The sequence below is a fragment of the Lepisma saccharinum genome, chromosome 4 (assembly GCF_977018435.1).
Source record: "Lepisma saccharinum chromosome 4, izLepSacc3.1, whole genome shotgun sequence".
In the NCBI taxonomy this organism is placed as follows: Eukaryota; Metazoa; Arthropoda; class Insecta; order Zygentoma; family Lepismatidae; genus Lepisma; species Lepisma saccharinum.
In genome coordinates, this window is record NC_139232.1 from 99,139,459 (window position 1) to 99,154,242 (window position 14,784).

The 14,784-nt window shown below is 36.2% G+C and overlaps 1 protein-coding gene across 1 annotated transcript in view; it reads right to left on the reverse strand.

Moving 5' to 3' along the window:
* LOC145986658 (uncharacterized) overlaps positions 1-14,558 on the reverse strand; it is a 91,770-nt gene extending 77,212 nt beyond the window's left edge. The window contains exons 1-7 of the mRNA XM_083120937.1: positions 14,377-14,558; positions 10,742-10,883; positions 9,550-9,685; positions 8,122-8,261; positions 5,851-6,526; positions 4,719-4,856; positions 1,316-1,441 (exon numbers count right to left, since the gene is read on the reverse strand). Of these exons, the coding sequence (XP_082977063.1) occupies positions 1,350-1,441; positions 4,719-4,856; positions 5,851-6,526; positions 8,122-8,261; positions 9,550-9,646 (1,143 nt within the window). The 5' untranslated portion in view covers positions 9,647-9,685; positions 10,742-10,883; positions 14,377-14,558 and the 3' untranslated portion in view covers positions 1,316-1,349. The remainder of the gene's footprint in view (positions 1-1,315; positions 1,442-4,718; positions 4,857-5,850; positions 6,527-8,121; positions 8,262-9,549; positions 9,686-10,741; positions 10,884-14,376) is intronic.
* Between the last annotated feature and the right edge of the window lie 226 nt (positions 14,559-14,784).

Here is a 14,784-nt window from a genome sequence, read left to right on the forward strand (position 1 = left end):
CATTCTCTCGTATGTTCTGTCCGTGGTAATCGGGCACAAGCACACAAACATATACATGTTTGCCCTGGAAGTACTATAGCGATTTAGAAACGTGCGTTCATTTTTGTAACTAATACTTTTCTATGTCGAATATTCGTTATAGTAATTCAGTACATATCACTTCATGTCGAATTTATTGTCTTGTCCACGTAACGTATATCATTGGTTCGAGTAATATAAATTTGGTTGCATGTGACATCTGTTGTCGAAACGATGAACTGCAAAAGCCTTTGCAATGTAGTTCGCCGCCTTCTCGCGAGATGCCACTAGCGCTTTCGCACACGAAGCAAAGTACCTGCCGCGTCTCTGGTTCGCGAAATTTGCTAATTTTAAGTTAATCAAATCCATATAGATTAGATGAAATGTACACCCGTTTGCTCATGCCTGACAGTATTTCAAATTGCATGTGCTTTCAATGTATTACACGAAAAAGTTCATCACATCTTCACACACTAAAACGGACGTAAACTGCATTTTGGCGAGAAACAACATCTCTAGCACGCCCTCCATTTCGTGTGAATAAAGGGACAGAGTATAAGAATAACAGAAAAATGTCCTAAATTTAGTATGTCCAGAAATATACACACGCATGCATGTGAGTGTGCACACATATGCCGGTGGCTCATAATAAAAAATATGAGAAGTACCTTGTTGGACAATATGTTAGGGAGAACTTCGCTTGTGAAAATGGAGCACATGCTTATTTTTTTCACATGGCCGAATGTTGCCAATATCAGTTGAGTCGGACAGAAAATAAAAGCAAATTTAAAAGAGAGGAAACAAAAAAAGGTATATTTTAACAGAATTAATGTTGCAGTAATGATTTGTATAGAAAGATAAGGCATATTATGTTGGAATACTTTTAAAAAAATGATTCTTTAATTTTCCTTGGCTCGGAAACAATTTTTTTCTCGCTTGTGTGTGTAAGAAGAAAAAAACAAGCTGTAAAGAGGCAGATTCCCAAAAAGCACAGATTTTTCAGTCTTTCTACCGTATAAATAATCCTGAAATATACGAGTATTTTACTCAAAAACGGTTATGCTTCCTGTGGTATGTTTAAAGAGGATTATGGGAAACTTCCTTCTTGATTTTTTTTCTGAAAAGAAAATATTTATCACTATGTGATTTCTACTTTTTTTGTAACTTGAACGGTGACAATTTCAAGGGGAAGGAGTCGACGGACCCGCTTGACTATTTCCCCCCAACCGCCGACGCCCAAAGCTAGGATTAAAGAAAGTACTAGGCTACATGAAGTATTATAACAGAATGTACTTACAGTAACTGCAGGAGGTGTGTGGGAGATGGTGGTATTAATGTTGAACTTGTGGTGGTGGTGTGTGTAGAACGCCTCCACCAGCCCCGAAGCCATAGCCAGTGACTCCAAATTGAATCATGTGACATTCTGCAAAAGTCAAATTTTTAGCATGTTTAACATCTTTTTCAAGTGAACAACACACACACACATGTTAGTGCATATTGAGAAGACTTTGATGAAGCCTTGATTCAAAGTTTAATAATTTTTAAAACTGTTAATGTAGAGGAAAGGTATAAATATGGGCCTCCCTTTTTATGTTGTCATTTTCGGAGGGAAAAAATTAATATATCAATCACCTGCCTTTAAAATGCATATCTATGAAATATATACTTAAATCTAATAGCATGCTAAAGTATAGAAGGTCTCCATTTTTTAAAAAAAAAAGCAATTTCCAAAAAATGGTAAAATGATGTATTTCAAAATTGTGGTCTAAATATGGACTAGTAGTGGCAATATTACAAAAAGCTAATAAAATTTTAAAAAACAGTCATTTATCGCTAAAACATTATAAAATTCATATATATGAATAATCTGTTGTTTTGAAAATCACGCGGAATGGGAAAAATCGAAATTAAGAAAAACATTTAAATATTTGTTGGAAATGTGATCTCAACATTAGACCTCATGTCATAGCCCATATTTAGACCATCATGCTATTTTTTCTTCAATTTATTTTCGCTCTCCGTGGTACATATTTCACAAACAAATCATGGCATTATAAAAACCAACATTTGTTTTATGTACCGCTAATATCATGTACCTATACAAAGCAGATGAGAATTCAGAAAACTCTGAGTTAAAACATACCTGCAAAAAGTTTTCGGAGGTCGCAATTCTAAAACAGCGTCCAAGGGCGAAACTAACCCCCACTTTCTCTTGCGAATTGGCGCCGCAACCTTTGTCCTTGACAGATAACCAGTTCCCTTAGCCTCTGTTAGGCTGCAGCACCCGGCAGCACTGATGACTCCAAAACCCATATTTAAACCATAGCTCATATTTAGACCTTCTCCTCTAATAGACGGTTTTCGACTATAATTTCTCGAGTAAACATTTTTTGCATTCTACCTGAGTGGCGTGTCCAAGGGGAGTCATACCCCTCCCCCCCTTTGACCTAGTATTCCTAATCCTAAAAAAAGAATGTATAGTGCAAAAAGATTGCAAAATGAGGTCTGACAAAAAAAGCATACACAATCATCCCCTTTCGAAAATCCTGGGCATGCCACTGTTCTAGCTTTACAATATTTGGGAGAAAATCACTGTGATACTGGCGTGGAGAAATCATAATTAGCTACGAACCAATAACGAACGCAACGATGTCGGGGATTTCCGTGCAAGTAGCAAACAGCTTTTTATTTCAATTAAAAGGAGCTGAAATAAGGAAATATACTTCTTTGCGAATTATCCACTTCACTGTACACGAACATTTACCGTGTTATCATCCTATTTCCTATGCCTTGACCAAATCTTCCGTTTTGAAAACAAATCAATAACAAAGATTTTGTAGCTTGGGTGTTCGTTTTGAGATCATCAATTTTTCATTCATCAATTTCACCATATCATCACTCTTCCTCATCTTCCCGATTAGCCAAAAGTTGCAGAAAAGCGAAGTAAAATAAACCAAATCAAGCAATCAAAGCACAAACATGACGTGAATGCGCCTATGCTTACGAAAGAAACTGTTTTGTAAATTAAACAGGCAGATTGTTAACTTTTAACGGTATAATATTTTAAATTATTTTTCTTGTAGTCTACGGTTGTTGGTTATTACAAGCATTAAAACAAAATGTTTTGTTATGACGTTTCAGGTGAACACACGCTCCCTTCATCAGACATTTATTTTTAGTTTGATTAAAGATACAGTTATAACAATGGTTACAAATCTTTAAAAAATAATCAGTTACACAATGGATCTTGTCAATGTTCCATTTTTGGAATGTAGCAACTTAACTGTGAAACAAGCAGTCTGTTATATTATTTAAGATGAAAATTTATTATCACATTTTTTAAAAAATTCTGAATCTCAAATATCATCAGGCAATTCAAAATCATCATCTCTTTTACAGAGATTCTTGGTATTTTCAGTTACATTGAATTTTAAAAATGGTGGCCTACTCCACTTGTGAGAAAGAAAACTCCATAGTGGGTCTATGTTACCATTTTCATTATTTAATTTATTCCATTTATTGTAACAACTGTAGACTACGAGAGAAATAATTCTACAATGCAGGCAATGCGTACATACAAGAAAAATTAATATTGTAAAGCTTACAGTAATTTCTAACAGTTTACACATACTGCACCTTCTGATTTTTTAAAAAATATATTTTAAACATTTCTCTTCCACATAGTTAAACTATTATCATATTAGGGAAAACTTTTCAACCACAATACAGTTGGATACGGAGCGGCGATCCTCTGCCACCACTCGCCAACCTCACTTTTGGTACCCTCTCACTCAGTTCTTCTTTCTTGATCTTATCCGAGTGTGGTATCCGTATTCCGGAATAGGATATAAGGATTAACTTGGTAAGTGGAGAGGTCAGAAGGTACGCAAGAGAGAAGAGGCAAGTGCTCTGAGTCTTGGTACCTAAGATTTAAACCAAGACGTTTTTGAAAAATTAATATTGTGAAATTGAGTAGCTCCAAACAATAAATAAGATATGAAATATAAAGATACATACAGAAATAAAATAATGAGTATATAAGAATACAATATAAGAATGAGAATATAGATTAAGATATTAGAGGAATCCTTAGATCCCATAAATAAGATAATAATAATGGCACTTGATGAGGAATCCTTAGATCCCAAGAAAAGTAGTTATTCATAAGAGTTATATTGAAGAGACATCCCCGAGGAATAGGGAGTTCTCAAGCCTCCTCTTCTGTCTTCAATCTTCTACTCGCAGTCCTCAACTGGTAGACAGACAGCATCTGGATACTGGAAATATATATAGTGGTTTCAGTCATCCAATTCTGGTATGTCAGGTTCTCTTCTGAGGGATGTAATGTAGTGCTTTCTTCTATTCAGGGAAGCCTTCTTCATAGTATCTTATTTCATTTAAGCAATTATTTTGTGCAGAGCTGCTTTCTCCCATTTTTGGGCAGCAAACTCTAGTCTTAGTTCCAGTGGGTTCCATGTTTTCAATAGATGGTCATATTGGAACCACTTGTCGGGCTCGTGACTCTTTATGGTGTTTGAATTCCATTTCCTCAATTTCCTCAATTTTCCGCTTTGGAACTTTATTCATCGTTAACTATTCGTCGTTGAAGAATCGACAAGCAATTAGAACGAGTATAAATGATCACTGAAATATGATAAATGTCAAACAAAACATTCATGGGGGAAGATCAATTTACTTACGTTTGCAATATATCTCTCCGTCGCTTGTGCACACGTTGTTCATCTCCAGCCGTCTGCGGCACATGACGCATGCGAAACAGACTGTATGAAAGACGGAGCCCCCTGCTCTCAGTATTTCGGTGTGGTAAACAGTTTTATCTGCAAAGACAAGTGTAACTTATTACAAGTCATTGACGTGATGCTATTTTTAATAGATCGCAGATCTAGTATTACATTGTGCGAGTAATTGTGACTGGCCCCGTGTTTAAAATACATTCAATCAGTGAAATGGGCCCCAGCCTGAAATAAAATCAGAGATCCATTCTTTACAAGATGAAAAGGTTCATGACGTAACGTATTTTTTTGGTTGTTGTTGTTGTTGGAAATACAGTCTTGTCCAATTATTTAACATTCGTGGATACTATTAATATTTGTCCTCATGTTATTATGATTCTATCTTGATACAAGCAATAATCTAAATAGCAACTTCGCTCTCAGTTTGAAGTATTTTTATACAGGGTAATCCAAATAAATGTCATCGATATACTGAGTACCTTTTTCTTGGGCAACTCTGTATTTTGTATTCTCTCATTAAAAATTCTTGTCTTGTGATTAAATTATATCACTTACATGCGCATTTGTTCGTTACATATTATTAGTGCCTACTAAATACTTCCATTAAGTGGCCATTCAGTGGCCATTCCCATGGAATTCCTTGAAATACGGGCATTGTTGGCACCGAGAATTAAACTTTATTTTTTTTGCGAACATTACGTTAAATTTTAACAGTGTCAAAGGTTAATCCTAAATATCTACAATGAAGCAGTCAGGAACATAACATGTATGATATATTGCATGCACGTGAACATATTATGTTCAGCATGTACAAGAAGAGTGTCCTTTGCTATTGTCGAGAAGTAACGGTGTTTAGGAGACAAGGAAGTAAAGCCATATAACGGATTTGTTCTTTGGTATGGTCATTATGGTCAATATGTCCATGTATCTTCTACTGTAGAATTGTTGTATTTTTTTCTGGTCTGACAAATATTTTTGCAAGAAATTTTGAAAAATTAAGTGGAAATCAATTTTATTCATAAAATTTCGGAAGTTAATCCTTTAAAAGCTAGGAATATTGTTTTGATGACGTACTCACCACATCTACGACAAACACCAATTACTTCGCCAGGATCGGGTGAACACTCCGTGGCAGCCAAGAGGAGCGACCTGGGATTCTCAGAGTTGCCGTCGTTGAGGCGGAACCTGCTGTAGAAAGTAGTTATGTGAGACTGCGAGGAACCACAGCGCCTTGGGACGTCCGCCGAACCACTTCCGGGTATCTTCTGGTCGCCCTGAATCTTCCCTGGCACGAGCCTCTCTATGCTGCCCTCAATTTCGGAGTAGGTGGCGGAAGATGCGTTGCTGGGAAGATCGTCCTCTGGCAGGAGTTTGGCCGACGCTGCAGACCCTTCCTTCCGGAGTTGATCCACGGAGCTGCTCTTGGATTTCGCGGACTCTGTCGCTTTCAGTGTCTTCTCTGGAGAGTTCATGAGGGTTGACGATGATGCACTCTTCTGCCATCCTCTCGCTGCAGCCTGTTCCGGGGTGGTCACCAGCTGAGGTATGCTCTGGCGAGCGCGGGTTGGCAATGCGCTGGCCACCTTCGATGCAGTGTCTTTGACTTGGAGGATGTGAGGCGTGCTGAAGAACTTGCGGGAATTAAACAGAGCGTGGTTGTCTCTTGGGTGTATTGCCACGACTGCTCTTGGTTTGGGTCCTATTCCTGTGAATGACTTGTGACTAGAACTCCCATTGCTGTCTTGTAAGTTGTGCTGCAAGAAAGATGAATGACTGATGGATTGATTTTACTTCGCTCTTTCTGCCACTTTTAGCTATCGCGAAGATGATGATGATGATACAATGACATTGATGAAAGGCCACTCAAAATGAACACCCATGCCCAGGCTGGGATTCGAACCCGGGGCCCGTGGTTTCTTAGCGCGCTGTGCTAACCATTCTGCCACAGAGGCCAGTGAAAGGTGAATGAAAACTACATCTGCCTATAGAAGCAGGGATGGAGTTCACAAAATAACAAAAACCCATAATGTTTCCAAAACTAAGAGACGACTTATATTGATCCCTACAGAGGGTTAATGGATATTGTAAAGGCTGAACCATGGACTTCTCTCGGATCTTTTTTTAGCTGCTGTGTGTATGGAATTTCATGAACAGTTGCATCGTTGATGCTATATTATTCAATTACCATAAAGTTTTGTATTTTCTAATATTGTGTCATTTTTTTTACTGTTTGTAGAAGCGTACACACTACAAAAAATCTAATCTCTAACCTAAGTACAAGAAAAAAAATATATTACTATCCAACTCTAGTTGGAGAAACTTCAAACCAAGAGCACAAGGTGACGCTGAAGTGACGTCCTTGGTCTTATATGGTGGCGTCAATGTGTTATAATAACCCCGGTTCAGGGACATACCTGACATATTCCTAAATATTAAGCTAATTTAGAATTTGTCCTGTCTTCTTATGGGTAGCTTTCGCTGTTATCTAGATATATGAAGCTGCTAGCGCTAATTCCTTAAGGATTTGGACCATGCTATTACATCGCCAACTAAACAGCATAAGAGAGCAAAATTTGTTTGGTAGTGAATGCTGTAAACAGAGGTGAACTTTCTAAAAGGCACTCAAATATCAACCTGTTTTCCTCGTATTACACCCTGGAAACTACGTTAATTAGAGTCTAACGAAACTCCAGCGCTTGAATCCACAAAACACGATTATTCTCTATGGGTTGTATGTTGTCCTCTTTTCATAATGTGCTGGATGCTCCTGTACAGTCTGTTGTCATCCTATATATGTAAACCACAGTCCACAAATTATTTAAAACTGTTACCTTGAATTGTAAAAACGAGACTTTTAGCGCAAGGCATTCTCTTTCTCTAAATAAGAAATGTGTGGATCCTGGAAATATTCCTTTATGATATTTTCAAAATCTAATTTTGCATCTAATCTAAATAAATCTAAATCATATCTAACAGCTGCACAGGAAACAGGTTTAGCAGAAATCCTCTCATTATAGATACAACACCAATATTCCACATTTTCTACGTAAACAGTGAAATTAATCTCGTAATAGACTTCAACTGTAAATAGTGTTAAATTAGTTGTTAAATTTGTAACTATAATTACAAGTACATTTGTGACGTAATATTTCCATACCAAGAATTAGTGTTGTCCACGAAACGAGACTTTGGCCTGTCTCGTCTCGTGGAAATGCTGTGAAATGCTGTCTCGTCTCGAAAATATTCGTTTGTCAAAGGGACACATGATCAATCACGTCTCGTCTCGAATTTTTAAAAGCCTGTCCCGTCTCGTCCCGTGGGCAACACTACCAAGAATTCAGCTACTTACATTTGCTTCAATCTGTTCTAGGTTGATTGGGGGAAGGGTTCTTTTCGCCGATCCGAAGTGTTTCTTGTAGCAGTAACTGCAGAAGATTTCTTCCTTATGCGGAGTTAGGCTGGTGCTATCTAAGAGTTTCCGGCATTTGTCTGCAACACAACATTGTCGGAATGATAGCGTGCATTACACAGTAAAATACGCGCACATAAGCTATTAAGGAATCGAATCTCATGAGTTCATTCTCAATAATCCAACCTTCAACACACCAAAGGCAAGCACGTCAACTTTTGTCATCTAGACAAATTAATTGGAACATCAATACAAGTGACATCTGGTGAACTAGCCTGAAATTAAGTTCAAACTACTCTATTATGGTCTGAAATGTTTACACACTTGAATAGCGATACACTGTGGATAAACGGTGATGTATAATCCAGATCCGAAGCAGTTGATGACAGTAACCGAAGCCAATAAACCATTAAAATGTTTCTCACGAGTGATATTATCATCATTTTATTGAAAGGAGTTATTTTAACGCTGTTTGAGCCATGAACATATGTGTGTGTATATAGACTACTTTGTGCGATGCTGTAATTTCTCATGTTTTTAAATTTGGACATTCCGAAGATACAATGTACAGAAACACGTCAAAACTAATGATTTTGTTATGTGCTTTCATTAACGAATTTCATTTCAGAAATTTAGAAAAGTTGTAAACACAATAAATTTGCAAACCAAAAAATCTTAGCGAGAAAATGCATTCTAACCTTAATACGAATTCTGTTCATGCTCAAGATATCCTAAACATTTCCAGATTGCAGGTTAGAAATATTCTCAATAATGAAAGTTATTTCAATACTCTTACACTTATGAAATGGGAATCTCATACATTATTAATTTCTTGCAATAAAAGTCAAGAATTATTTTACCGCATATGAAGTTGTTGATAAACTAGCTACTGTTACTCACTCTACTGAACTTCGATTTTTTTTCTTGCCTTGTAGTTCTTCATATGGTTAGTTCTTTCAAGTGAAATGTACAAATGAAAAATCATTATTTTAAGTGAGAAATCGCAAGTGATTATTGCAACGTATAAATTACATGAATAGTACTGATTGGTTATTAGCTTCGCAAGCCGGAAAACAGCGGCAATGAGACTTGATTCGCTGTCCACGTGTCACTCAGTGAAAAGCTGCTTTGCAGGCCTTCGCCATGAAGTTTTTGTTTTAGTCTATTGGTTATTATTCTTAATTACAGCAACACCATCACCCATACCACCAAAGTGATATTTGCCGTGGCATGGGAGAATTTCCTCCATTGAAACAAGCGAATGTTGATTTTGTCTTAGTTATTGGTTGTAAAAATACAACTGCAATAAACAAACGTGTGTACAATTTCTTTACACATATCAGACGTAATTTGTTACACCAAACTTACAGCAGGAGAAGCAGAAAGTATGCCACACATGGCCAAGGGCAGTCTTTTCCTCCGCAAAGAATACACTCCGGTTGCATCTAGGACATATACCTGGCATATTGTTTGGGTATTGCAGAACTCGTCAACGGATCTTCACCTGCAAGACAAGGAAAGTTCCCAGAACACCGAAAGAGAACTCCAGGGTTATATTCAGTGATAAATTTACACTATCGGTTCTTCTTCAGTCCCAATTAACATGTCTGCGCACAAAGTGGACTTGAACAACAAAAACTCTCACACATTTCAATGCAAATGACAGTGATCATAGCTCTACGAATTGCTCAATATCATTGAGGCATTATTGTTGTTGAAACCAATACTCTTGTATTTACATGTGTCATCTGAAGGTACACTTCAGTGAGAAGTACTTGTGGTGGTCACGCTGTCGACCTGTAATCAAGGAGTTCCGAGTTCGATGCCCGTGGAGGCACATTGCACATTGGTTCGGATCCCACTTTAAACTGTAAGTGCAATACCAATTAGCCTTCCTGAGCATAAAGTGGATTAAGAAATAGAGTTAGATATACTTTTGCCTCTCGTCCTTATCCTTAGATTCCCTAACTTTTAGCACCGGAACAGTTTGATATTCACTGCAGTAATGAAAGTACTTAAATTTCTTAACCAGTGGCAACATTGGAACAATCAATAATAGATCAGGGCATCCCTGATGGTGCTGTGGTAGCGTCGTCGCCTTGTAATCAAGGGGTCCCGAGTTCGATACCCGGTGGAGGCATAAGTGGTTCGGATCCCACTTTAAATTGTAGGTTCAGCCCCGATTAGCCTTACTGTGCATAAAGTGGATTTAAAACGCTAACTTGTCATCAATAATTGATCCAACTGTAATGACAAAATCATCTACTGTTACACAGTTTGATTTTCAATAAATGAAAAACTTATTTGAAAACAATAAACCTGATAGGGTCTATATGCTTTTGTTTATAACATTGTAAATTATTTGTAAAATTCTGATATTAAAAGCTTGGTTTTAAAGCAAGTTTTAAACTGTTTGACGATCTAATTAGTTTTTAAACGCCAAACGTACTACAACAATTATAGAGCACTTCGCTCTCTCTCAAGCTTATATCGCATTAAGTATGGGTACAACTCTAAAGTGTATTCACGAGAGAAACCATCCGATTAATTTAAAACTTACCTATGGTTCACCTACAATGGTTGAACTTGACGGTTGCGTATTCCCTAGAAGTAGTTTGAATAAACTGTCCATGGGGAAATATTGTTCACATCCTTGTGAAAACGCCTTCATCTTGAATACTAAGACGATCGACTAGAGGCATCTAAATAAACATAGATTCTCAACTCAATACAAAATAACCTAATTTGTTCAATTTGAATTTGATATAAGTTAACTTTAAAAACCTCTACCTACGACTTGTACGTATATACATCATACACTACCATACAATTTTGAAAATGTGTTGTAATTGAAAGAAGAAGTACATGTACCAGTAGGAATTTCATATTTTTAAGAACTTATTAGAATATATACAAAGAAATTATGTTTTCAGATAACTAGCCAACCAATACTTCTAGTTGGCTAATCAGTTTATTGCCGTTTATATTAATAATTAGTGAAGTGTGGATGATATTTCTGATATTTTATGAATAGCATTATTTTTACACGTTATCTGGTTCTAGTGAAGAACAACCCCCCCCCCTTTCTTCTTTTTTTTTCTTTTTTTTGGTTCAGCATTGTCCGGATGGGAATGTCACGGTTCTGTTTCGAAAAATGGTGTGCCGATACCCGTGGATGAGTTCTTATCACAAAACGCTACGACGCCAGGGGTTCCGGGTTCGAACCCCGGCCTGGGCGTGGGTGTTCTTTGTAAGTGTCCCTTCATCAGTTTCACCATATCATCACTCATCCTCATCGTCGCGATTAGCCAAAATTGGCAGAAAAGCTAAGTAAAATAAAACACATCAATCAATCCCTCGAAATAGAGACCCAGATTCCTCTAAAGGATGGATATTGTATTTTTTTTTAAATATCCGAAAAGAAATGCATTTGAAATGATAATATACATATAACTTCCGTGGAATATAAGAGTCGCAGTTCGGATTAAAGTTTTAAAGAACAAAAAGTTATCTTATAAAATTTTGTATGCGTGTAAATAACATTGCAAAAATGTTAAATAAATAAAGTTTCATCCAACGCCCTGTTCTTGCAATCGTGTAAAAGAACCTGTATGTTATTTCAACTAATGTTAGCCAAACAATAAATGACTTCCAAAATGTATCGCGATAAACAACACATGTCATACAATTCTGCGTGGCAACAGGAAATATCATATCAGGTGTGTGTGAGTGTGAATCTGTATGTAATATCAAGCTGCCCAAGTTGAGAATTTGGTATTATTTTCCTTCATTTTCTCGTTTAATTTACTTTGAATTGATGTTAACAGGCAATATTACAAGTATGTGATGTTCAATAATGAATATTTCTTACGATTTATCTTTAATTTTGTACACCTCAACTTATGAATGTTTAAACAACACATATGATGGTGTTAGACTAAAGCATCCATGTTTCTTTAGTAAATATAAACATGTATTGATCAACGCACACCTAACATGCATAAGTTGAATTTGTCTTGACAGAGTTCACGCGTTGATTTTGATCCTTTGTAACATTCTAAGCACAGCGTTAGCAGTAAATTATAAAAAAAGAAGGTAAAGTGTTCCCCTGTGCTTAGCACCACGCCATGAAGGCGTATAGGGGGTGTGGGGGTAACGCCCCACACTTTCTTGATCCGGTCGTGAGTAGGGGTGATGTGATCAGCACCACGCCCCTGACCGCCTTTACCCCCCAGGGTTTCCCCCAGGTACCCATGTTATTCGACGCTGGGTGGGCGCCGGGGCCGCTTCCAACGTTAGAAAAGTTCCCGGATTTGAACCGGCCGGGGATCGAACCCGGGACCTTGAGTATTATAATTAAAATTTTATTTTATAAATGTGAGGATGCTAAAGTTTAAAAACTTCCAAACACAGTGAATATCTGCAAGAACGCAAGAAATATTACGAATTGTCGCAAAATATACATTTCTTACATCATATATTATCACAACTCGTGTATCTCGGTATCAGAAAATAGACACCAGCTAATTTATCCAAGATCTACTACCCTTTGTCAACAGAAGTTTTCTATCTTGAAACTTGCGAAAAATATTCGTCAATATTTTGAGAACATGGAACACTTCTACTGATGATAGCTGAGGGTACAATCTTAAACATGAAGTGGATCCGATATGAAAATTTTAATCGAATTTGTGTGTTAGATTTTGCGTTATAATTTTAAATTATAATTAATTTCCGAAATTAAATAAAAATAGTTCAGAACGTTGCTGTTACATTCGAAAGTTCTTGCAAGATCAATGAGGTCCCAACCATGGCAGAAGGTGTAATATTAAGTTTGAAACTACACCATAATTTTCGTCCTTGAAACTCAAACTTCGTATAACAACAGCAAAGAAATACTTGAAATACTTTAAAGATTAATAACGCAAGAATAGTGACAGACACTCCCAGATACCGTTGCACATAAAAGTGTAGTACATAAAGCTCCATGTTAGATAATAAATAAACAATTTTCAAAATTTTAAATATAACATCTATACATCTGAAATAAGAAAGAAAGTTCCAATTCAAGAAATGGGTAATTACATATGAGGAAATGTGAAGGAGGAAAAAACATTCCGCTATTGCTCCTAAATCACATCATGCTACGACGCCAGGAATCCCGGGTTCCAATCCCGGCCTGGCATGGCTGTTCTTTGTGAGTGTTTCTTCTTCAATTTCGTCATATCATCACTCATTCTCAATTTCGCGATTAGCCAAAAGTGGCAGAAAAGCGAAGTAAAATATAACAAATCTATCAATCACTCAAATGCGCATTGCACAAAGCGTTGTAAATACTACTCTCAATGTCCTTTGCACTTATGTTTTAGATTTTTACTACTGTGTCATTTTGAGTAGAGTTGTCAAGTGTGATTGTTCTTAACCAATTTAATATTAATAGTACAAATCGATATATTATATTTACTGAAGTCGGCAATAATAATTGTGATAGCATAATAAAAATCTCATCATTACACTCGTACGAAATAATCTTTTAACTCGTTATTTTTCTGCTTGTACATACACAGCAATTAAGGAATATTTTGTTGGAATATTGATCAACACTTTCCTCAGTCTACTTTAATAGGTTAATAAAATTTCATTAACACAAACAATAAGTTCATATTTCTGAATACTATTTCCTTTTATGGGTATGTATGGTTTGAAAGAGTTCCATGAAATCACATTTAATTACTTTTTCATTGAAGTGTGTATGTCATAATTAGCATGTTATTAACAATGTAGCCTAAGTAATATTTAACTTTATGTAGGAACAGAAATAATAGAACTAGAAGCATTCACAACTGTAATTTGAACCCTAAAATCTTGCTCAGCAATTCAAGTTTCAAAATTCTACATCTCCATTATTTACAAAACGTATGTTTGATAAACACGAAATTATCTTTCCTGAATCTAACGTTGAGGAAGAATCAGTTCTAAACATTTAAATATGTGCAATGCCTATGTCTTCATTTTATTCCCATAATTTAGTTCATGCATAACTGAAATACGTTGAGAAATTTTCACACTATATGTTCGTTCTTATTTACATCACAATAACATATTACATTACTTTGCATAACCCAGATGTTAGAAAACAATTTCAAACAGATTAGGCTAGCACTAAACTGGAGAGTTACATATTTATGTACTTACTGTTTACATTATGCACTGCTATAACTTCTAATGCATGCTGAATTAATGAAAGTAGACACCAGATAAATTTTGTTACATTAGTAAATGCCTAATTGCTTTGAGTACCAAGAAATTTTAATTCATTTAAACTAGCTGTCGTTCATGGCTGCCAATAATAGCGAGCAGCCATCGGATAACAGTTTATTTATTCACCTTCCCCTAGGCAACTATCGACAAATGAAGAGCGACTTGATATATCCGGATATATCATCAGATTGAAAGCAAATAACATAAAACTTTATCATCATGTAGCTTATTTTATATTTTCGTAGGTATTTTATCTCTTATATTGCGTGTATCTTTGTTATCACGAAATTTCAGTTACGTCATTTTCCAAACAATTTTGACAGTAACAATGAATGCTATCTA